This window comes from Oncorhynchus gorbuscha, linkage group LG14 (genome assembly GCF_021184085.1).
Source record: "Oncorhynchus gorbuscha isolate QuinsamMale2020 ecotype Even-year linkage group LG14, OgorEven_v1.0, whole genome shotgun sequence".
In the NCBI taxonomy this organism is placed as follows: domain Eukaryota; kingdom Metazoa; phylum Chordata; class Actinopteri; order Salmoniformes; family Salmonidae; genus Oncorhynchus; species Oncorhynchus gorbuscha.
Window position 1 is genome coordinate 24,154,366 of NC_060186.1, and position 25,530 is coordinate 24,179,895.

Genomic DNA, 25,530 nt, shown 5'->3' on the forward strand with positions numbered 1-25,530 from the left:
CTACTGGTAATGACCCGTGCATTCTGACCTGGAGGAGAAGCCAATCATATGGCTTTGTAACAGTGACATCATGACATACGCAACTGTGAAGGGTAGATCAGTGAAGGGTAGATCAGTAATAATACTGTCAATGTTTTGTATGTAAATACTTTGTTGTTTAAGAATTAGGAGTAACAAAATCATGAGAATTACACGAGACAATTATTGGTGAGGCTTTATGATAAGATTGAATTTAGAATTGGTTAGATCTGAAAAAATGGTAATGTGATTTATTTCAAAATAAGAATAATTTCCAATCTGAGGATATATGCCAAACGCATACAAAGCATTTCTATTGATGTGGATGACAAATAAAAATGAAGAGTTAATCTCTCCAAAATGCCTCTTTCTCTAATCTTTATAGTCACAATAACCTCCCATTTCAAATCCTCCTCTGATTCACCCTGTGTGCCATCCAGATCAGCAGTGTTCTTCACTAATAGAAAAGGCCCATCTGGATAACAGAGAACAGGATGCATTGACTGACATAAGAGTCTCAACATAGCTAGCTGTATTTTATGGTTGGTCAGCAGAACCTGTGTGGGGGGTTGACACTGTCTTCAGCCCACCTCAAAGCCACTGTTTCTTCCTTCCCAGGACAAACGTTTTGGCCATTAAATGTAAATCCTTAATCCTCCCTCCTGTCCTTCCCACACCCCTCCTCTTCTCTTCCCCGTCCTTTCCCGATCCCTTCCCCTTTCCTCTATCCATGCACCTTTCTCATTCTCTTATTGCCAATCATTTGGATTCCAGTACCCAATGTCACCTGCTTTGTAATCGGATGACTTCCTGTGAGGAATTAGTATGTATATTTAATGTTTTCTTTTTTTGGGGGGGGGGGGTAAATGTTACGGAGAGAAAGATAGAAGGGTTTGGCTTGCATGCCTGGCGGATATGCCAGCATTGTGCTAATAAATGACAGCTGATTTTCGCATCTGCATTCTTTAATTTATATAAAAATAAATAAAAGAAATAGCAAGCAGGCTGATTTCTGATATGAATAATACAAGTGGATCCACTTTGATTAGGGCTTCAGTGGAGAGCTGTGCATATTCAGCATTACAATTAAATCTTCTGATGTGAAATGGGAATGACACGCTAATGAAGCGAGCCAGCGAGCCTGAACCGAGACTGTCCAACATCGTTATGGGATATCTTAGATGAAGAGTAATTATACGAGGAACACTGAAATGTCATTAAAAAATCTCCAGTAAGTGATTTAACCCACTTTTCCTCACTAATGCTAGATTTGTCTTCTTTTACTCCTCTCCTCAGGTTTTTTTTTCATCTCCCTCTTCATCCAAGACCGAACTGAAAGTTCCTCCTCAGAAGTTCCAGCAGAAAAATGCCAGACTCTTAAATATGCTGCGTTTTAAATACGGAGATACAATCGAGTGTCCTAATTTAATTTGGTGCATCAGAACTCAATGGTGGTGGTATGTAATTGAAATGGTTCTTTAATAAATTCATATGAATTGGCAATTAGGTCTTGATCTGATTCCCACCGAATGGATTGAAATTGATAGTGGAGGTCCTTGAGCCATATCACTCCAGCCACTTTCACATTATCAAGCTCAAATGTTGATATATTATAAGTAATAATGTTCAGTAAAATATTTATGTGGAAGGGACTGGATGTTGTTGATAAGCGGATTCAGTTGATCTGATTCTCATTCATTCATCCATGTTTGATGAGTTCTCATTTTACAGTCTGAGATTTACTCACTGTCTCAATGTGTTGTTGTTGTCTGAATAACCAGCTGTAAAACAATTACTGAACCATGTTACCATATAATATTCATTACTGTCATTATGGAGCCTCACTATTTGTGCTTTGAGTGTGTGTGTGTGTGTGTGTGTGTGTGTGTGTGTGTGTGTGTGTGTGTGTGTGTGTGTGTGTGTGTGTGTGTGTGTGTGTGTGTGTGTGTGTGTGTGTGTGTGTGTGTGTGTGTGTGTGTGTGTGTGTGTGTGTGTGTGTGTGTGTGTGTGTGTGTGTGTGTGTGTGTGTGTGTGTGGTAGGTGCTGGATATGCCACAGGCAAGAATTCATGAATATCAGCAGTTTCTCACCACTTTGTTTGGTTAATCCCTTGTTTCAGTGGGAGAAATATGCATTTTTTTCCAGCATGCATTACTTCATTCACAGCCCATTATATCCACAGGAAGTAACATGTACCTTTAGCCCAGGACCCACTGATGTCATGATTTGTGAATATCTATGTTATGGGCCACATCATTTTTGGCCCCATAGAGGCAACGCTGTATAACATTACGAGCAAATAGGATGCATGTAAAATCGAAAACCGTTAATTTCAGTGTCTTATTTTGTTTAAACAGCAAAAACAAATAGGGATAAAAACAGTTATTTTACTCGTCTAAACTAAACTGATACAATTATTTGTTATTATCACATAACACTGCGTCACGGCAAGACATTGTATCAATAGTATAGACTTCATTAATAAAAGCTTTGTCAGCCTAATATAACTGAAACAGTGCAGAGCTCTGTCTGGCTCTGTGCTGCTGATAGGACAAACATGTGAGTGGCGTGACCGCGTCCGTTACGGAACATGGAGTCATGGCATAAAACTGGCACCGCTAGAAAAAAACGAGTGCCGAACCCAAACGTGCCTCGAAGCTATGCAATTATTTTTGCACTGAGTCCAATATCAACTCGAGAGCAATGCAAATTATTTAAGACGCGCTTTCCAGGGCCCGCAATTATAATAATGATGATCTCAATTAGCGTCGCCATTGCCTCTGACTATTTAGCAGGCAATTTTGCAGCCTGGGGGGCAGTGTATTCTGGAGACCTGACACACACTGTCAGACCAGGAGGAGGAGAGGAGGAGAGGGAGATGAGTCCTCAGACGGACGCTCAATCAATAAACGTGACTGGAGATATTTACAACGGCGTCCCAGGAGGAGACGGCCTAAATGGACCTAATTGGTCAGTGTTGGAAATGAAATTAGATATAGCTGGATGGAGTTCATTTGCTGGGCCTAATTCTACATCTCAATTGGTACACTGTATCACTTAAAAGTCAGTATCCTACAAGCCCTAAAAGGATCAAGTAACTTTTTAAATTCAATAACAATATGAACTGTGCAAATCCATTTTTAAAAGAACATCAATATTAGCAAATAAAAGCACTGAGAATGAAACAATCTCCATGTAGGCTACATCAGCTTTTGTGTGCATTTCTGAGTCCCATAAATGTACTGTAGATGTACTGTAGGTCTATAATAGATCCGCTTCCAGTGTGTGACTATAAAGGTGCTGCTCCTTCTAAAGGCGTTTAGAAATGAACTCTGACCTATTTCACAGAGAATTCTCTCCTTTTCCTCTGGATATAAGAAGGGGCCTCTCTTCCCAGCGTTCACGTGGAAAAGGTTTGCACCACCAGCCCTTTATTTTCTTCATCGCACTGTAAACAACTCCACGTTATGAAAAGCAGCCAGTGTGACTCACGGGTACCTCTCTAACCACAACACATGATTATTTCATGGCCTTTGAAAGAGGGGCCTGCGACGTTGCCTTTACACTTGAATGCGGGAGCTCTCTCTGATGCTGCGTGGTACACGGGCCCCGTCCTTGTTTCAAGTCCTCGCTCGAATTCACAGACACTTCCGTGTGCATAAATAGCACGAGAGACGAGTGTGCCTCGCGAGGTAATGCTCTGGAACGCCGTTGAGGGAGACAACAGCAGGCATGGCTGCGGCTCAGGCTGTCACTGGGGAGACTGTGCGCGCGCGTGTTTGTGTGTGTGTGTGTGTGTGTGTGTGTGTGTGTGTTGTAACTCCCATTGACTTCTCATGGGACATCACATAGAGAAAATAACATTTGGGTTGGTATTGTCATTAAATGACCAGCGGACATGATTCAAAGCATCCCGGATAGAATGTCCCTGGCCACTCTTTGGAACGTGAATGAGCCCTTAGAATACAGAGGAGCTAATGGGGACCTATCGGTCATGGTGGATTCAATGTGAATCTCAATGAGCGTGTCAGTAAGAGCTCTCCGCGACCGACAAGGTGTAACCTAGCTGAGATGAGTTGAGCTATCCACTGTTTGTCATCCATACTGTTCTTTATTCTATAGCATCAGTCAACACTTCTCCATCGAGAATTGTTTTGAAAAATGAAGAAGGAACAGTAACATTGAAATATAACCATAAACAGCTATTTATAAAAAGCAGGTTCTTATATCCTTTCTTGATGCCCACACCTCTACAGTGGTTACCTGTGTGCCTCTTCTGAGTCTCTGTTGATCCCTACAGTATACTATTTCCTGGATAAACTACCCCCAGTCAAGGCTTATGATAAACTGTCCAGTAATTACAGGCCTAGTAGTGTAATGGGCCATAGTTGTACTTGATCAAAGGGTGTCTTGAACACGTGGCCCCTGAGCCGTTTCTGGTCCAGGGGGTTGGCTCCAGAGGGCACTGCCAATGGATCCACATGTCCCCCTCCTCTAAACAAGACTCTGGATGCTAGAATCTGGAACAAAGCCTTGTAACATACACATTCAAAAAAAATATGTTTTTTTGTTGTTGATCATTCTCAGAAGTAGCACAGTCCTGAAACATTAAACGCGTAGTGCCAGCTAGATTTCTCATGGTTGTGACTTTGTCGAATAAAATATATATTTGTGTACAAAAAAAAGTAAGAACTCCCTGAAGTTGGAGGCAGACAGTTGCTTTTCAAATCCTAGTTTTGGTCCTTTATTTTAGTCAGCAGTGAAAAGCCATGAATACAGAAAAGAATAACGGCTGTTACAATTCTCAACCATGACTTTCTAATGTCCGAGAATCTTTTATCGCATTGGACACAGTACACGGTAATGAAAGTATCAAAAATGAGCTCGACCATAAAGGAATCAAACAAAAAACATAAAATGTATTCACCAATTACATAAACATGAGTTTGCTACAGTCCCAATTTACTGTATACATAGAGGGGGGGGGTCACATTCCCAATTATTAGAGAATGATAGTAGTAGAAAGTATACAGGACTCAACTGCCTGGCATAATGCTTCATAAAGTATGCACAGAGGTACAAGCAATAAATACACACATTAGGTTAAGCCTTACAGCTACGCAAAGCTGATGCGGAAAAAAATGCAGGTTTGCTATTCTTAGCGAGCACTGAGAGAGAGGTACAAAAAAAATCATGAAATTCAGAAAAGAAACACTGATTCTTCTTTTTTCTCCCCCGCTTAGAAAAAAGTCTGGTCAATTTTATGGGTCCACCAACATTTTTACATTAGTATGCACAGTTATCAAAATACAGACAAAATCATCCCAGAAAATCCAGACAAATCCTAAAATCTAGTGGAGGAGCAGATTGCAGTTCTGGAGATCTTTCTGGTATTATGTGCAAGCAACTATTTTAGACATTTTTATTTTTACAAAACCCATGCAAAATCTACAGGTAATATGCATTCTGTGGCCGGCAGTTTCTTCCTTCCCAAACAGCATAGCCGAGGTGTGCATTCTGATGCATTAGGTCAACATCCCGATCATCTGTATTTCTTACATTATTTGTATTTATTAATGATTGTTTTCCAGTCCAACCAAATGATTTTAGACATGCATTTTAAAACACAATATTCCTTTTAAAGGTATTTTTTACATGATCATTCTACAAATGTTTGAGGACAACCTATGACAATTACTAATCTTCTTCCGTGTCTGACGTCGGGAATGTAAACTGTCCGTCGCGCCGTGACCATTTGAGTAAAGTGTAACAGCTCTTGTGGCTCTCTAATAACTCGACGTGCAATCTGCCATTTAATTGTTCTGAATTGGTTGTGCAGAGGTAGAACCTTTTTTTGTTATAGAAAGCCTTCGTTTTTTGGGGTTAAGTGGGAGAATCCTTTTTTGTTGTTGTTGAAAGACGCCGTGTCCTTTATATTTGGTGTGATAAGATTATTATGAACGTCGTCTTCAAGTCATTTTCTTGCTGACTCCGTCAAAGTACATAAGGGAGAAGCTTTGTTCCTGGGCCCAGCACCCTCTTGAAGTGGAACTGGCATGAGTGTGTGTGTGTGTGTGTGTGTGTGTGTGTAACGTGTGTTTGGTTATCTATGTAGTAGTGCGCTAAGCTCTAGCAGCCAACTTTTTTTGGGCTTGGCACAACACTTGAAAACAACATATGCAGAGTATGTTTCCAGACACACGGACAAAGCAGACACACACTGACAGTTTAAATACAACATGACTCAGTCAGTTATTTCAGAGTATCTGTTATTCTGCATCTGAAAGCTACCAAGACAAGGACCAGGAAAGCTGGCAGAGCGAAAACACAGGACTGTGTGTGTGTGTGTGTGTGTGTGTGTGTGTGTGTGTGTGTGTGTGTGTGTGTGTGTGTGTGTGTGTGTGTGTGTGTGTGTGTGTGTGTGTGTGTGTGTGTGTGTGTGTGTGTGTGAGCCTTTGAAAGCGTTTGTGTGTGTGAGCCTTTGAAAGCGTTTGTGTGTGTCATTTCTAGAGTATAACATAAGTATCCCATAACCAGAGGCAGAATTTTGTGTAACTTTGGTTTGACTGAAAACAGAAATGACCATTAAAGCAACAGCATCCACTTTTCTAGATGTCATTTAGCTGAGAGAAATGAAATATATATTTTTTTAGACAATCACTAAGTTCTGTTCCTGCCACTAGAATCTCAAATGTGATATACAAGTTGCCTACCCTATACAGAATTCAGTGCAGTTAAAGATAGCTTCTCCTACGCTACCACTGACTGTATCTATGTAGTTAAGAAGCTATGAATTAAGTGATGAATTATTTAAACCATTGAATAAAGCAAATATCACCTAGAAAATGTTTCTTTTCACCTTTGATATCCCGCTTCTACAATGGCTGTATTATTTGCTTTTACGTGATAACCAAGCCACACCATTTCATATCAACTTTGAAACTATGACTTATTTGGCTTTAGTAGATATTTTAAATGTTTGGTTACTATGTTTTCAGTTTCGGTTTTAAACGCGGCTCAAAACAAACCGCGTGGAAATAAGACATGACATATTCACTCGATTCGAAGAAAAAAAAACTATGACCTGATGGGTGACGGAAAATCTAAAACAAAACCAAAGAAATCCCCCAAAAACACAATCTTCACAACAACACAATTTTCTGCACTTCCATTGAACACACAAATGTTTGTTTTGGTCATTGATCCACGTTTGCAGTACAGCTGCTTTTCTACCAGTCCCTACCTATCACATAGCTTGTAGTTACATATCACATCTCCTCTCCTCGCTCTGGTCCCGGTAGATACTGCTCTCTCGCCCTAAAACCCAAGTGGACACTACGAGTTATCAAATTACACATCAAAATCTTTTATTTTTTGTTCTTGAATCATCTTTGTACAGGGCTAAATGAAACGATCCCAGAGGTTACTTAGAAGGTAGTTTGTGGAAAGCGTCTCTTTGTACTAGTTAAAGTCACAGAAGGCTGACCAAAGAGTCTGGTGGCTTCTGTCTAAGCTATTGGCCATTGATAGTGTTGGCTTTGGTTTCTAGCTGTTGCCTGTGACTGTTTGCAGGTAGACAAAGCTTTAGAACAAGGAGGTAAAAGAGAACAGCAGAAGAATATGCAGAAATGCATTTCTGTCCCCGTGTTGGTTGGTGCTTACACAAACAGGTACGTTTTTCAAACTTAATGTCACGTGAATTACTTTTCATCACAAACAGATACAGACTGGAAGCTTACTTTTTTGACAGCTGCACCAGTCTTGATACCGTGCTTCTGTTACTGTTGGGAAATAGGAAATGGCATTTACAGTTGGTGGTGCCAGAAATCAAAATACAAAAAGTAGAACGCAAAAAGAAAAGAAAATACATTTTTTTGTGTTTTTTTTTAAGCAACATACAGGCAGTGACACTAATTTCTGATACTACTCCTGTGCAAATGATGGACAGAGCAACAACGTTTGAATTGAACCAGCAATTGTTTCTAACATCAACAACTACTGTGAGGGTTTTTGATATTCACAAAATTCAACATCTTTTTTTGGCAGTATATAAGAGGCCGTTAGCTTTCTACAGAACGGGTTTCTAGACTCGTGTTTTTGTCCTTTTCCGTCCATGAGCCTCTGTGTTTGTCGGTGTGTATGTAGTGGCCAAGCCATCTTCATGAAACAGGTCTGAAAGTCGTTTTAAAAACCAGACATCTCATGCCTGTCATGTTCAGTCAGGGATCCCAAAGGGCTGCAACAAAGAGTTCCTTTGGGCCTCGTCTTCCGGATGCATGCTCAATAAATACTCCAGTCCGCGGGTCGGGAGGGAGGAGAGTCAGCTGTGGTCTGATCTGTTTGGTTCTGGGTGAGGAGTGGTTCTGGTATTAGCAGGTTCTAGGAGGGCAGCCTGTGAGGAAACAGGCAGGAGGACAGTGTGACGGAGGTGGAGGGAGGGGCCTGTAGTAGTGGGAGGGACTCCAGTAGTCACTCCAGGTCATCTGATAGGTTGCCCTCCTCCAGCTCCCGGTCGTCGTCCAGCTCTGGGCTGTGGTTGGCGGTCGTCACCAGCGACATCGGACAGTCATTGTCGTCCATGTTCAACGGCTCCTCCTTGACGTGGATCGCTGACCTGGAAAGGAATGGATGAAATATGTTGTTCATTATTTTATACATAAAGACATACGATAGAGTAGGAAATTGTTACACGTCCACCTGTGTGCCTTAGTCCCATAGTCCACCCAGGTAGAAGCTACTGTCGTACAGTGGTGAATGTGTGAACTCCCGTACAATTAAACACAAAAACTACGATTCAAGTGAGAAGTTAGGCTGGTTCAAATTCAAATGAGTGCCACAAGCCCTGATTTCACCCACGCACTACCAAGGTGTTAGAGCACACAGCTTTGAACTAAACCTGTGTCTCTGTCTGTCTGGTGGTTGGTCAGTGAGGTGCAGACGGGGGTCTACAGTGGTGGTGAAGTCTGAGAGATCCTCTTATGAATATCTGAGTTGTTCGCGTATAAGGCTCTAGGGTATCAACTCTTCACCCTGGGTCACATATTTTATCACACTGCTATTTGTTAAAGGTAATTAGAAAGATTGTGAGGGAGAAGCCCCTCAGCACAATTAACAGGGGATGGAACCAGAAAAAAACAACTAAGAAATCACTCAAATAGCCTCCCTCTTCTACAGAAGTATACTAGACATTCCATATTAATAAACATAAAGTATATTCATCTTTTTCAGAGAAAACATCGTAGAATTTGATGACAATAACGGACATCAGCCTGAATTACGTTGCTAAACAGCATGTAACAACAACCATAGTATTTGTGAAACGATAGTTCAACATGAAACATCACTTCCAGTCTTAAGCAATTGCATCAACATTTTTATGACCAAAATGTGACAACGGCCTTATACTCAGACATGGTTGGCCATCAAGAGTTCACCGATGGCACCTGGTTGACTTAAACTATATCTAAAAAAAACTTTTAAAAACACACTGCATACTAAATAATGGAGAATTTCTCATCCCCTCTAGTCCCCCGGAGCAAGGGGAGTCAAGTTTACTTTAACTTGTTAATAGAAAGCGCAATGCGTCGTTACTATGCAGAGGGGCGTGCGTGTCGCTCCTCCAGAGGGAAAAACCTGCAGCTAGTCTCCGCCATTAACCAGCTTCACCTCGGCAGTTCAGTCGGACATACATGATGCATGTTTTGAACTCTAAATGAATGAATATCTTTAGCCACTGTCAATAAACGCAGTGTGAAAACACTGAAACACCGGTCTGAGTGGGGACACCCCCCCCCCCCTCCGGAACAACAGAGTGTGGGAGGATGTGCGGGGCTACTAACAAGAACAATAATGCTGTCACACACAAACAAGGCTTAACATGATCCGGGGCCCTACTCAGGGAAAGGGTTTGTGGTTGCGATGATAAATCTGACAAAACCTAATTATTTTTGACACGTCGGATGCATCAGGGAATCCCTGTGGACTAAGAGAGAGAGGAGAGAGAGAGAGAGAGAGAGAGAGAGAGAGAGAGAGAGAGAGAGAGAGAGAGAGAGAGCAAGAAAAATCCTTATCAAGTACTCTCTGTATTAGAACATGCCTGGCAGCCATCTCCTGGGTTGCCTTCATCAATGGCAGGAGGAATTTGAAAATAATTTTAAAAGGTACAGATTACTTTAATATTTATAGCAAAATAAATTAATATTCAGATGTGGTAGCGAGAAGGAGAAGCTTTTGCCTTTTTAGGATGCTAGGCGGCGTGATGAATATTTCTGTCCCCTTCTCAACCCACGCACTCAAGAGGAGAAACCAGAATAAACAGAACTCTCCCCTCCAGAAGAGAGGGATGAAACGATTATCTGGGATTCATTTATATACACTCATTCTAGTTATCTGGTAACACATTTATTGAATTGAATTTGTTGTCGTAAATAAAAACAATGCACAATATTCATAGTCAGAGCTACCACTCTAATCAACAGACATATGTTTTGATATGAAGTATTTGATATCTCTCCCAATGAATGTTTTTACAAAAGTACATATACAGTGCCATCAGAAAGTGTTCACACCCCTTGACTTTCCCACATTTTCTTGTGTTACAGCCTGAATTTAAAATGTATTAAATTGGGGTCTCCCGGGTGGCGCAGTGGTCTAGGGCACTGCATCGCAGTGCTAGCTGTGCCACCAGAGACTCTGGGTTTGCACCCAGGCTCTGTCGCAGTCGGCCACGACCGGGAGGCCCGTGGTGCGACGCACAATTGGCCTAGCGTCGTCCAGGTTAGGGAGGGTTTGGCCGGTAGGCATATCCTTGTCTCATCGCGCACCAGCAACTCCTGGCAACGGTGTTTCCTTCAACACATTGGTGCGGCTGGCTTCCGGGTTGGATGCGTGCTGTGTTAAGAAGCAGTGCGGCTTGGCTTGGCAGTGCAGCATGGCTTTCGACCGTCGTCTCTCCCGAGCCCGTACGGGAGTTGTAGCGATGAGATATTTACTAACAATTGGATACCACGGAATTGGGGAGAAAAAGGGGGTAAAATAAAAAATATAACAAATTATTCAATTGAGATTCTGTGTCACTGGCCTACACACAACACACCATCATTTCAACATGAAATAATGTTTTTAGAAATTTTTACAAATTAAATAAACATGAAAAGCTGAAATGACTTCAGTCAAGAAGTAAAAATGTGTTTAACAAGTCACACAGTAAGTTGCATGGACTAACACTGTGTGCAATAATAGTGTTTAACAAGATTTTTGAATGACTAGTTCATCTTTGTACCACACGCATACAAATTATCTGTAAGGTCCCTCAGTCGAGCAGTGAATTTCAAACACAGATTCAACCACAAAGACCAGGGAGGTTTTCCAATGAATCACAAAGAAGGCCTCCTATTGGTGGATGGGTAAAGAAAAAACAGTCATTGAATATCCCTTTGAGCCTGGTGAAGTTATAAATCACATGTTGGATGGTGTAACAATGAACCCAGTCACTACAAAGATACAGGCGTCCTTCCTAACTTAGTTGTCGGAGGAAGGAAACCACTCAGGGATTTCGCCAATGGTGACCGTAAAACAGTTACATAGTTTAATGCCCGTGACATGAGAAAACTGAGGATGGATCAACAACATTGTAGTCACTCCACAATACTAACCTAAATGACAGAGTGAAAAGAAGGAAGCCTGTACAGAATAACTATATTCCTAAACATGCATCCTGTTTGCAATAAGACACTAAAGTAAAACTGAAAAAAATGTGGCAAAGAAATCAACTTTATGTCCTGAATACAAAGAATTATGTTTGAGGAAAATCCAACACAACACATCACTGAGAACCACTCTTCATGTACAAGCACGGTGGTGGCTGCATCATGTTATGGATATGCTTGTCATCGGCAAGAACTAGGGAGTTTTTTAGGATAAAAAGAAACGACAGGGGAAAATGTCTTCCACTGTGACATTAGAGTATTCTGTGTAGATCGTTGACAAAAAACTGACAATGAAATTCATTTTAATCCCACCTGGTAACACAACAAAATGTGGAAAAAGTCAGAGGGGGGTGTGAATACTTTCTGAAGTACATTCAACTCCATGGCGATCTCCCTCAAGCTTTCTAATAAATCATGTTGTGTTTAACATGTTGCAACAAACATGCTACATTGGCGATATTAATCCCAATTGGAGACGCACGAGGCAGGACCAGACGGTGGTCAGTAGCACAGCCATTAGACACCCACAGCACAAGCCCCTCATCGTCACAGGCATAGCTCACAGCTTTCACTTGCATCCATTATAAACCACTAGCATGCTTGTGTGGTTGGAGAATGAATAAAAGAAAGGAGAGAAAAATCATTAGTCCTCGTTGTGGCTTTACACTGTATTAGAGAGCCATTGGGTGAGTCATTCAGTCGTTAATGGCTAGCTGGCTTTATGAAGTCTGGACTAAATGCCTAGGCTCTGTGTCTGATAAATACAAGCTATGTGTGTGCGCGTGATGTTCATATGTGAGTGTGTGTGTGTGTGTGCATATGTGTGTGTGTGTGTGTGTGTTGTGTGTGTTGTGTGTGTCTGTGGTTCATAAGTGCATCTTGGACAGAGACTCATCACCATCACTGGCAGATTATGATCCCTGGTAATCCCGCTCTGCATGAGGCACGGCAGGGGCGCAAATAACATGATTAGCTATGTGTCGTAAGTTAACGAGGGGCGAGGGCATGATCAGAGGGCAGAGTGACACACATGATAGCATCTGAACATGGGTTATTTGTGGTTATCAAGGAGTGTGGAGTGTTATAAAGTACATACAACAACTTAATGGCCTTAGATAATAACGCAACATAAAAAACAAATCTTTTTATTCAATGTGAAACTGTTTTTACTTTAGCAGCACCCTAATGTACTGTGATTCTAGCTAGCACCTCTAGTTCCTGTCTTCTTTAGTCTTTTCCTCTAAAGCATACCCTGGAGGGCACACACACACATAAATGGTAACATGCCCGGAGCTATCTGAGTCGCTGTTTGGCTGATAGCATTAACCTCCAGAAGTGGGGGGGGGGGGGGTTGTCTAATTGTTCGATTCACTTGGTTTGTGAAGTGTCCCCGCTCTCTCCTGAGGACCGTCTGGTACGCCGTGTCCTCTTTAGTTAGTGTTACTCTCCCTTCATTATCAAGTGCAGGCCAGAGAGCCCACTCATAAAAACACATTTTCGTCCATTTTGAGGATGTTGCGGCCGTGTAAAGGTGGAGAGCGGTCGTGGCGGCAGCCTCCACAGCAACCCCTCACACTGAGGCGAAGTCGTCTGAGAGAGAGAGTCTCCTGTTCTGTCCGTTATTAAAAGTTCAACAACCTGAGTGAGTGGATACACAGGGATCCTGTTCCCCCTTACTCTGGTCCATTTCCGAAAGGAATAAACACATCCAAACAAATGAATGTGTGGGTTAGGCCAGTTCCTCTCAGAACAGCCAGTCCCCTTCTGAGATACTGAACTGGCTTAATTCCCAGTGCTACTCCAGAGATGGCTAGCAAGTTAGCTACTGTGGCTGGGCTTGCATCATTGATTTCAAATGGGGGGGGGGGGTAAGGAAGTGTGTGGGGGATGGAGGAAGTATTGGCTACACATACAGCGCCCCTGTTGCTCCATGTCCTATCTTTGGCGGGGTAAACATGGACTACAGTGACACGTGTGTCATCACTGGTTAGAGGGAGAGCACATTTGTAACATACACATTCCTGAAATCCACACGACATCCATTTTTAACGGCCCTCTCTCTGGGCTCCATTAAAAAAAAGATAGAGAAGGCAACGATTTTAGAGTAATTAATGACACAGTCAGCTGCTAAATATTAATATGGACGGTCTTGAATAAAATATGACTTCTAAACCCCTACAATACAGACATTGGAGTAATTCAAACCAAATGTGTAATTATCATCTTTTTATAGGTTATAACTGAAAGCCATGTATGTAAAGCTCACCTCAGGTGTGGCAAATTTTTTCATTGAAATTAAGATGTCTTTGAACCAAAATATGCTGGTGATTTAGTACTAAAATCAAATTGGCCCCCAAAAACCTCCCACTATGTTATAATCTAGTAAAGACTTTTCACAAGCTACGATGCTAACAAAAGACAGCTATGGGGAGAGTGGGGATCCACTGTTGTCACTGTATCATCTGGTACATGGAACAGAGGGGGAGGTCTGTCACCAACTCTCTCTCTGTGTTACAGTGAACACACTGAGGTAGGTGTGTGTGTGTGTGTGTGTGTGTGTGTGTGTGTGTGTGTGTGTGTGTGTGTGTGTGTGTGTGTGTGTGTGTGTGTGTGTGTGTGTGTGTGTGTGTGTGTGTGTGTGTGTGTGTGTGTGTGTGTGTGTGTGTGTGTGTGTGTGTGTGTGTGAATCGCCACCAACGAGAAGCCACTGAGTGCTACTTACATGTGTGCCTGTGGGGAGTATCCTCCGGGGCTGCTGTGGCCGTTGGTGTCCAGGTGATCCAGCGATCCGTTCAAGTCGGACTGGAGCAGGCTGGGGGGGCTGCTACCCATCATTCCTGGGGGGCTGCCACCCATCAACCCATGGGGGCTCCCGCCCATGAATCCATGTGGGCTACCACCCATCAATCCATGGGGGCTACCGCCGAGCATACCAGGGGGGCTCCCGCCCATTAAACCATGAGGACTGCCTCCCATCAAACCAGACGAACTGCTGTTCATCAGACCAGGGTTCCCCAGCAGAGGCAGGGAGGTCTCAGCCAGCGCCGCCTGGGATGGAGTGAGGAAGGGAGAGTGGGAGAGAGGGGGAGAGGAAGGGGTAGAGAAGAGGGAAGAAGAGGGTGGGAGAGAGAAGGGGGGATGTTGATGGTGAGAGGGGACGGAGTGAGAGATGGAGAGAGCGAAGGGAGAGAAAGGAAGAGAGCGAGAGAGAGAGACAGAGAGAGAGAATGAGAGAGAGAGAGAGAGAGAGAGAGAGAGAGAGAGAGAGAGAGAGAGAGAGAGAGAGAGAGAGAGAGAGAGAGAGAGAGAGAGAGAGAGAGAGAGAGAGAGAGAGAGAGAGAGAGAGAGAGAGAGACAGAGACAGAGACAGAGATAGAGAGAGGTTAGAGACAACTGGGTATTCATATTACAGGCCACCATGAAGATAAACCTCACACTTAAAAGAAAATTCCATCCAAAAACTATCTTTTGGTATTTGTTTCAATAGTCCATCGTTGATATTGTCCCAAAATGTTTTGCATGTCAGCAATCAACGTTCAAGATATATAGCTTTTAATATACAGATAATACTAGTGAAGACTTTTGACAAGCTATTATGGTTTATTTGACTCAATATAACTCCACACAATGAAATATTTTTAATGTCGCTGATATCCCCATCTTTCGATGACAATTAAACAGACCAAACTCCTGACACTTTTGCCTCCTGCGCATTAAAGTTATATTTGCGATTAAAATGTAAAGTTTTTGCCATGAACACCTTGCTGGCTGGCCAACAGCATAGAAGCCAAATCATTTATGACAGCTTGGATAAATATGAATGCAAATGCTATCAATCTGAGCCTGTAGTCAAGCTGAGAGAGAGAAGAGCTGGTTCTGCTTTAGCCACAGGGTGGCCTCCATTCTCACTGATATCAACCAGAGAGATGGAGAGAGATGGAGAGCGAGAGAGGGAGGAAAGAGAGACCCTCCACTCAACTTGAGCCACTTTCGTTCCTCCTCTCCCTTGCTGACTAATGAACATACAATACAGGAGGCCGAGGTCTTAAGAACTACCTCCATTTAGCCACACAGAAACCACACCCATAGACAACTGTAGGCTATAGTACCCACGATACAATGGAGGGGAATCAGTCACATGTTGTCTAGCGTACACGATCTGACAGAGCAACCGCAGCTTAATGCTGGGTGTTTACCTGTAAGCTGGCGTTTAAAGCAGCTCCGTAGCCCAGGCTGGAGGGAAGGTTCTTCACAAGCGTCGGGCTTCTACACCAGCAAACACAAATACACAAAACATTTTGAAATAAATGTTCTTACAAAATGGCATATTGCAACATATAGTTTTTTTTTTATATCTAATTCTAATATCATTGTATATTAAACAGTGAAACATTCAAGTGGTGTAACATTTAAAATATGTATTTCTCCTCATAGCTGTGACATTAAATCACATTAGAATGATCGGCAGCCTTTGAACATACACCATATACTGTATTACAGTGCTATTTAAAAATGTCTGATTATTAGTGGTAATACGGTACAGGCCCTAGGACTAGGTGGGGAGTTAGAGTGACAGCTCTGCTCTAACGTACCCTGTTATCTTCTGAGACCTGCGTTTCTGGTACTCCATCTCATCTACCGTCCACACGGCCCCCTTCACGTTCTCCACGCGCACAAAGCACTTGTGCAGACTGAGGTTGTGGCGAACGGCGTTCTACAGATGAAAATAAAAACAGAGAAAGGTCACGGAAAGAGTCATTTTAATTTTTTTTTTTATTATCCACCTAAGAAAGGGAGCAGAAAAAAAAAACGAAGCGAAATTGATTTTTTTTTTGTTGAAATTCTTAACGTTCACGCACCATTGATTTAATTAGTAAAAGTGAGCGAATGCGAATGCACTTACAAGTCACACACAGTACATATCAATCAGAGTAAGTAGGCTGAGAGGAGGTAATCAGCATAGCGAATGGCTTTTGGTGACAGAAGTGGTAATGCTGTGGTGATGATGGTGATGTCAGTAGCAAGCAGCAGCCCTCAACCCTCTGCTCTAGTCTTCATGGCAGTATCTTTAGAAGACGACAGTAGCAGAGATTTGGAGCACTTCAACACTTCCCATCCCGGTGGCCAACCGCTAACCCCGGTGACAACATGAGGTGTGGGGGATAAGAGGAGGAGGAGGAGGAGGAGGGTTGGTATGAGAGGGTATGACTCGTGTGTGTGTGTGTGTGTGTGTGTGAGGTGGTGTTGTGGTAGGCTGACGAGGACGTGTACTATATCGAAATAGTCTGTGCACGCTGTCAAGATAGGAGTCAAATGAATGATCCGATCCTGACACCTTTTTGTTGTAACATTGTCACAAACCCTGAAAGCAAAAACGTTGCTATCAAAATGACCTGAGATATCCGTGCATTAATGCATGTACATGCAAACACTAAATACATACAAAAAAAGAAAATCAACAAAAGAAATACAATATTCTTCGCCCGACCTTTCAGGTAAATCCAAATTCAAACATGCATCAAAAAGCCTACAAATAATAACCTTTGCTTTAATATCGCCAGCTTTCACATGCATTCTTTCCCCAACGAGGTATACAGGTTTGTTCCCTTTAAAAAACGAGATTCTCCAAAAAGAAAAAAAGAAAAAAAAACATAAGCAGATCTTCGCATCTGACCTGAAAATCCCAGGATTTGATTGATCTTAATGCCCATGGCTCTGAATATGATCAGTTTAATATTAATGAGATAATGAGCAGTTTTATTATGCATGCTATACAGTTAGAACTAATAAGCTGCTGGGGAGCGAGGAGCTGAGCAGAGAGGAGGCAGGATCCTCCAGTCTCAGAGCTCATGAGACCAAGCTCAGATATTAAATCACCTTTTTTTTTTTTTTTTTCTCAGTTAATCATATGACACGCCCATCGCAGATCATCCCTCTAACGCCTTACAAAGGAAATGTGGGAGCTCAAAATGTAAATGTATCACCTAGGTTATTGTGAAAGAGAGAGAGGGACTGAGATATTTCTAATGGCCATTTTGCACACTTCTCTATATCACGACTTGGCCTTCCAAAAAAGTGTAATGTGTGTCAGAGAGAGAGAGAGAGAGAGAGAGAGAGAGAGAGAGAGAGTGTGTGTAATGTGTGTGTGTGTCAGAGAGAGAGAGAGCGAGAGAGAGAGAGAGAGAGAGAGAGGGGGAGAGAGAGAGAGAGTGTAATGTGTGTGTGTCAGAGAGAGAGAGAGAGAGAGAGAGAGAGAGAGAGAGAGAGAGAGAGAGAGAGAGAGAGAGAGAGAGAGAGAGAGAGAGAGAGTATGTAATGTGTGTGTGTGTAAGAGAAAGAGAGAGTGAGAGTGTGTAATGTGTGTGTGTGTCAGAGAGAGAGAGAGAGTGTGTAATGTGTGTGTGTGTGTCAGAGAGAGATAGTGTGTAATGTGTGTGTGTGTGTGTGTGTGTGTGTGTGTGTGTGTGTGTGTGTGTGTGTGTGTGTGTGTGTGTGTGTGTGTGTGTGTGTGTGTGTGTGTGTGTGTGTGTGTGTGTGTGTGTGTGTGTGTGTGTGTGTGTGAGAGAGAGAGAGAGAGAGCGAGTGTGCAAGGTGTGTGCTGGTTAATGACCAGTCAGTGATAAAGCAATTGACTAAACAAGTCAAAAAGACACACACAGTGTGCAGCACACCCTTGTGGATCAGTAATCACACGCCGACATCATTTGCATCCCAAATCCACATTAATTCACTTTGCTAAACCTAGTGCTCTGATATGCTTTGCATGCTGATGAGAGGTGGATATATTCTGATCCCCCCCACCCTCTCCTTGTCCTGAGTATCCACAATGGCCACTGGCTCTTACTGGCGAACTAATTATGCTGAAGGTGGTTGAGAATAAAACCCTGATACATGTAGTGTTGGTTTAGAGGGAGGGAATATACTTATCAGCAACACACACACACTTCCCCCAAAACAGACGCATCAAGAGGACAATTTTAACTGTGCAGGAGAGGCAGGCAAGGAAAGTTGTTTAGGACAGAGATACAAATGAGTCCTTTTGTCCTGGTAAATAAAGTGCATTCTCTCCTTGACAGGCTAATTCTCAATTTGGGTCTCATTTAGTTTCGGCTGAAACGACCATAACCCCTCAGTCAGACACGCGGCCGCCAGCCCGCCACTATGAGCTATGGTGTGTGTATAGGAGCACACGGGCCAGACACTAAACACAAAACCCCCTGCCACAGCCCCAGCTTCCCTAGGCAAACAACCATCTTTCAGACTAATTAACCAATGATATGCAAGAGAGGCTGGGTGGGTGTGGGAGGAGGGATGGAGAGAGAGAGGAAGAGAGAGAGAGAGAGAGAGAGAGAGAGAGAGAGAGAGAGAGAGAGAGAGAGAGAGAGAGAGAGAGAGAAAGAAAGATAGAGAAAGAGTAGAGAGAGAGAGAGAGAGAGAGAGATAGAGAGAGGGGGGGCAGGAGGAGATGTAATACAGTGCATGGTAACAAAAGGTGCGGATGATCGAGTGGCTGTATTGTAATTAGCGTGCCAGGCCCCACTCCTCATCCACAGCCTCGCCTATTAATTGCGCCAAATTAGAAAACGATATCAGAGGCAGAATTATTCTTTCACTTGTCATCTGAGAGAAAGAGGTTAGGAAAAATCCACTCTATTCAAGAGGTCAGGTTAAAGAGAGGGGAGTGGGATACTAATCTGTTGGTGTCAAGTAAATAAATGTTCCTCCAAGCTTTTCTTACTGCAGGCATGGCACAAAGAGGTGCCTCTAGATGAGGAAGTAGTGTACCCTAAGGCTGTAAGAGTAGGTTTAGGGTAGGTACCTTCCAAGTAGCTGCGTTGCGTCTGAAGTAAGCGAACGTGCGGGTGAACCAGCTGTAGATTTCATTAAGCGTTAACTGCATGTCGCCGGACTCCATGATACCCTGAAATGAGACGACAACAAATAATGGTTTACTAACTCGGCGGCATGACACACACTCTCAGAGCTGCCTGCGATTCAAGCAGCAATTCATTTACATCTAATCAGGCAAAGTTAAAAATACAAATAAATTCTCCCACTCACCTGCCTTATGAGGGTTGCATAAGTAAATGGCGGTCTGACATCGGCATTCTTATAAAACTCATAGTTTGGGGCGATCTCTGGAAAAATAAATACTGTGTCACCACCTGAAATAATTGGTAAATTTTATTCCTCATGGTATTGGAATTGGTTTAGGGTTTCATCAAATTAAAAGAGGGAGAGAGAAAGAGAAGAGGGAGGAGGGCAGCACACATCAAATCAGCATTTTCCAAAAGAGATTTTCCATTCATCTCTCTCATGAGAAATCTTAAACACTAATACATCCATATCAAATTAGATCAATGTAGATATTTTGTATGAACTTGAATAATTATGCATATTTTATGCTAAATTACCACAGAGTCAATATAAGCATCAAAGACGGGACTTTTAAAATGCAAAGAGCTTTTAATACATAGAACATCTTAACGTTCAAACTTAATTGACATTCACGTCGTTTTTACACTCAGAAAACGTTATGGTCTATTGACATATAGATTGATTATGCAGAGGCCTTCTTCCCTATTTAAATCTAACATTCCATATTGGAATAAACACTGTGCGGCTGTAAAACAACAACTATTAGTGACAATGCGTTGACAGGAGTCCAAGTTCAACTCAATTCAATGAACCCAACTTCATTAATGGTCATAACAGTAGGTGACTGGGCTTTAGTGTAGAGGGTCTTACCTGAAGACAGTTGCATGGAGTATTTGTCGGAGTGACGTCTGCGCATGGCACCCATGCTGGGGACGTTGGCGGCGCTGAGCAGGGAGGGCACCTGGGGCACCTGGGACATGGGCGTCACGGGGGCGCTGGGCGTGGTGGGGGTCTGAGGTACGTTCGGAGGGGACACCGACGGCAGGTTCTTCGACATGGTGACGCTCGATACCAAGTTCAGCTGATTAAGGAGGACAGGAGTGAGGTAAGGAAGGAGGGGGGGGGGCGAGACAGGGTAGAGTGAAAGAGGGAGAGGAATAGAGAACATGGGAAAGAGAGCGAGGGAGAGAAAGACAGAGAGAATTAGGATTGAGGGCGAGAATAAGGAAGTAGAGGCAGGAGAGCGGGAGGGAGAAAGAAAGACGGTTTTACATTAGAAGGGGCTCTCTGACAAATGAGAGTGGATTCTCTCTACAGCTGTGGTTCCACTAATAAGCTGTGTTAGAGGAAGCAACCAATGTCCACTAATTAAAGGATAAAATTGTATCATAAGAATTCTAATTAGAGCACGCTGTTAAATATGATCTAATGATCAGCCATCCGTGTTATCCCAACCACCATCTCTAGCCCACATAGAGACAACTCTCTGTGTCGTGTGTACTAAACTGTGGTAGGGAGAGAGCCAGAGACAGCCACCACCACCACCTGGCTACAGATGGCCAGGCCACAGCACAGGCAACCCTGACCATTCCTGGATACAAAACAAAAGCGATACGGCTACTTTCCTCTTTGAAACCCGTGCAGAGTCCGCTAACGCTAACTGAAACCCGTGCAGAGTCCGCTAACGCTAACTGAAACCCGTGCAGAGTCCGCTGACGCTAACTGAAACCCGTGCAGAGTCCGCTGACGCTAACTGAAACCCGTGCAGAGTTCGCTAACGCTAACTGAAACCCGTGCAGAGTCCGCTAACGCTAACTGAAACCCGTGCAGAGTCCGCTAACGCTAACTGAAACCCGTTAACTAATCCACATTCACCCTCTTTTTTGAATCTCTTTTTTTCATATTTTTTTTAAAGTTGGCACATGTGATGTGATTGTAGGGGTTCCAACCAACCCGAGTGGAAATTTCCACCCTGACCTTTGGGTCTCTGTGCTAATTTAGCTGGAATGGAAATGACATCATGACATATTCTACACCAAATTGTCTTAATTGCGAATGGGACGAGTGGAATGCTGGCGAACGTCGTGAACGTGACTTTGAAAGGGGAGCAGGGTTGTAAAAGAGAGCGTGAGAGGCCTCAATAATCATTTGCGACAGCATGTGTTGATAAATACAGTGAAATGTCAGGTCGGAGAGACTCTGGTGCATCTATGGCTTTCAGCTGATCATTATAGCACCACTTAAAGCTAATGAGCTAATACTGGGAGGTATCTGTCTGGGCTGAGATGACTGGCAGCTAGTTAATACTGTAAGGCCTGTACTGACAGCAGTACTTCTGTAGCTCAGTTGGTGTAGTATGGCGAGTGCAATGCCAAGATAGTGGGTTTGATTCCCGGGACCACCCGTAAAAATATATATATATATTAATATATGCACGCATGGCTACAAGGCATATAAATGGCATATATTTATTACGTGAACTCAAACTAGTCAGAGGAGAGAATATATTTCCATAGGGCTGCAGAGTTACTGCATAGGCTAGCCGTGGCCTTAGTACAAGTTTACTCTACTGCACAGTGGAAAGATTGAGGAGTGTAAGTTTCAAAAACATGACACGTCAGCTGATTTATTTTTTAAAGGTGTAAAATACAAAATGCTAATTCATTATTATCTTCACGTGCCAATTATGCCATTTGATTACGGAATAATAATAACGATGGACAAGTCATTTCCATCATTGTCTGAGACAGAAAGGCTTTACTACATTGGCGAGGAAAGTAGACTAGACTACAGTAAGTCGCTCTGGATAAGAGCGTCTGCTAAATGACTTAAATGTAATGTAATGTACAGCAACTGTCACTGTAGAACACAGCACAGACAGTAAACTAGCATGATAATTGAAAAGGAAAATGTATATTGTCATTTTTTCCCCCCTACGACAGCTTCCAAAACAGTGTATTTGATGTGTATAATGCAGAAATCTCCATATAATTCACAACAGCTCAGGTCAGGTCAAGGCACCAAACCAACCAGGTCTTTGAAGTCTGATCCTACTTAATCCCAAATTCATTCTAAACAAGAAACACACACACACACACACGCACGCACGCACGCACGCACGCACGCACGCACGCACACACACACACACACACACACACACACACACACACACACACACACACACACACACACACACACACACACACACACACACACACACACACACACACACACACACACACACACACACACACACACACACACACACACACACACTGTGAACAGTCATTACGTGTTACATGTTCAACACAGAGACCCGCAAAGGGTTTGGACACGCTGTCACACACAGCAAAAATGCACTCCATAATAAATCCTATCAGTGCGCGTGTGTGTGTGTGTAATAGCATGTATATTATAGTGTTAAGATTCCGTCTTCTTTTTTTCCCCCTCCTCTCCCCCCCACCAGGTACGGCAACAAGCGTAACATGTTTGCAGGCATACAATCCTAGTATTTGCAAAATGGAATTTATTAAAGCCCTAACTGAGTGGGAGAGCGAATGAGAGGCAGGGATGAGCACTTTGCCACCTCTCTGCTCATCTGAATATATATATTCAAGGTTGGGTCTGGGAGAGAGAGAGAGAGAAAAAAAACTCATTATTCTGGGCCTTGCAGCCTTGGTAACTTTTCATCCATCCATGGCATGGCCAAAAGGTAACATTTAATGAAGTGCCATTCAGAGAGTAAATGGGGTCATATAATAGACAGTGCGCCCAGCGCGAGGAACACCTTGTGTTGGGCTACTGATAGCTGTTAAGGGTTGCAGTGATGAACCAACAGGACTCATTTCAGCAGCCGGCAATACATTCACACTATTAATATTTATCAAATATGTGGGCTGTTTCAACCCCAGCCACGTTCGGGGTGTGATACCCATGTTATGATATCTATTACCACCCCCCCCCCCCCCCCCATATAACACGTGTTATCCACACGTAGTCATTTTCATATGCCAAAATCTACAGTATAACTACGCTCCGCTCGAGTTCTACAAAAAGGGGGAGCCTTAAAACTGAAGCTGGAGAGAGTTTGCTCATTTTAAGGATCTCTGTACGAATTACGCATCATCAAATGCAATTAGCAGTTATTGCATGTGCGGTTTATGTAATGCAATACTTCATTAACATTATTCATTCATATGCAGTCTTGGATTACAGTCCTGAACATTCTTTATTAGACTAGATGTAACCAAGCTGCTGGAGTTTTGGAGATAGAAATTTTAAAAAAGGGAAAAAAGTGATTGAATAATAAATTGGAGGAAAGCAGATGATTCCTGACGGGTTTGCAGGATAATTATTCTATCTTGTGATTCTACTGTATTCAATGGAGCATTATTCCATTGAAATGAGGCACTTACTAAGCAGCAGCAACATACTAACACTGTTTCTGCTCTCTCATTTAAAAAGAAAACTGCTTTAAAATTGAGGCAAATAATACTAACAAAAATGATGCATTGTTTTTGCACATGTAATATATATTTTGTTTGTTTATCATTTAAATACATTTGTATCGTGAGTGTATCCATATTCAATGCAAATATATACTAAAGTGAAATAGTGTCAAATAGATTTTTGCCAATTTTAGCCCATATTTTGTAGGATTCTGTATCCATTTTAGGCCTATCTTATTGCATACTTATTACTGGGCTATTTCATTGCTCATCACCTTTACCAGTACAGCTATCATTTGAGATGTTTGTTGTCCAAATGAAACCTATTTTCATTTCTCTCACTCTACGCTAAGTGCTGCTTTGGACTGTGGTGCTAAGCAGCTATTCCGCCGCAAACAGGTTGTTTTAACCATTATATCTATCACAATGAAATGGCCCAGCGTTTTGGCAAAGGACTCAAGCCTGTGATTTAATACACTCCTGGCTCTATTGTCCTCTCTGTCATAGACCGAGATGTATCTGATGGGAGAGGTGTAACCTGGTATTGCCTTTCCATCCCACTATCATCCCCCCCCATATCCCTCCCGTCCATTTTAACTGCTGACTGGTTAAACTGTTTCATTTCATCTGCTGGGGCTCATTCAGCCAAACCCTGTTTACTGTATATAGAGCAATATGCACTCACAGGTTTTGGAGATGGCTTGGGCTCCGAGGGCCGCATGTGCAAGTGGGCCATCATCGCCTGAAGATGCTCACGTTCTTTAGAAAGCTGTCAGCGGAGAGAGGGAGAGGAGAAAAAAAACGGGTTTAGAAATGAGCGATTTTCCCCAGACTGCAACAGTAATACATCTTGTTATCGAGCTTGTCTCTCTTGTAATGAATCCTGCATATGCCCAGTCTGGGGCTCCTAGCTAAGTCTGCCTTAAAAGACACAGACTTAAACCAAACCAGTGACGGAGAGGAAGAGGAGAAGAGAGAGATAAAACATTTCTGCTGCTAGTGGTGTCGGCCAGGGGGAGTTAGTGCGAAGAGGTCAGGGAAAACAAATAGCACTTCATCTTTTTTGTCAATAGCAGCATTTAGGTCACGGGTGCTTTGACAGCAACAAGCTACTCAGGCTATACACGAGAAGGTCCTGAGTGCCTCCTCAAAGTCCTGTGGACACGGTTAGAGAGATGAACCCCAGCCAACAGCTGCCGAGAGGTGAAGGGGTCCTCCAAACAGACCCGCCTCCACGCTTCCCCCGGTTCCCTTGGAGGTCCAGTTAGTGGCCCTGCCATCTGCTATCATCCATCAACTCACTGGGAGTGACAGGGACCAGGCAGTGTGAACAGACTGAACTTCACTCCTTCTGCGCTAGACACAACACCAACCCAGCAGCAGCAGCATCCAGCAACACTGGACTAGACTGAACTGGGCCTCATTACCAGTGACGGCTCTCAGGGCCGGAGTGAAGGAAAGAAGGAGGAAAGGAAGGA

General features: G+C 43.0%; 1 protein-coding gene across 17 annotated transcripts in view; it reads right to left on the minus strand.

Annotated features, from left to right (window-relative positions):
* Positions 1–4,738: 4,738 nt before the first annotated feature.
* Positions 4,739–25,530, minus strand: part of LOC123994671 (forkhead box protein P2-like) — a 118,604-nt gene continuing 97,812 nt past the window's right edge. For 9 of the 17 annotated variants that reach the window (XM_046297566.1, XM_046297565.1, XM_046297563.1 and 6 more), the window contains 8 exons: positions 24,738–24,821; positions 20,475–20,685; positions 19,788–19,891; positions 19,546–19,647; positions 16,319–16,440; positions 15,923–15,998; positions 14,449–14,774; positions 4,739–8,632 (listed from right to left, as the gene is read on the minus strand). In XM_046297566.1, coding sequence (XP_046153522.1) covers positions 8,488–8,632; positions 14,449–14,774; positions 15,923–15,998; positions 16,319–16,440; positions 19,546–19,647; positions 19,788–19,891; positions 20,475–20,685; positions 24,738–24,821 — 1,170 coding nt within the window. In that variant the 3' untranslated portion in view covers positions 4,739–8,487. The remainder of the gene's footprint in view (positions 8,633–14,448; positions 14,775–15,922; positions 15,999–16,318; positions 16,441–19,545; positions 19,648–19,787; positions 19,892–20,474; positions 20,686–24,737; positions 24,822–25,530) is intronic. The other 8 variants (XM_046297568.1, XM_046297569.1, XM_046297559.1 and 5 more) reach the window with 3 other exon arrangements.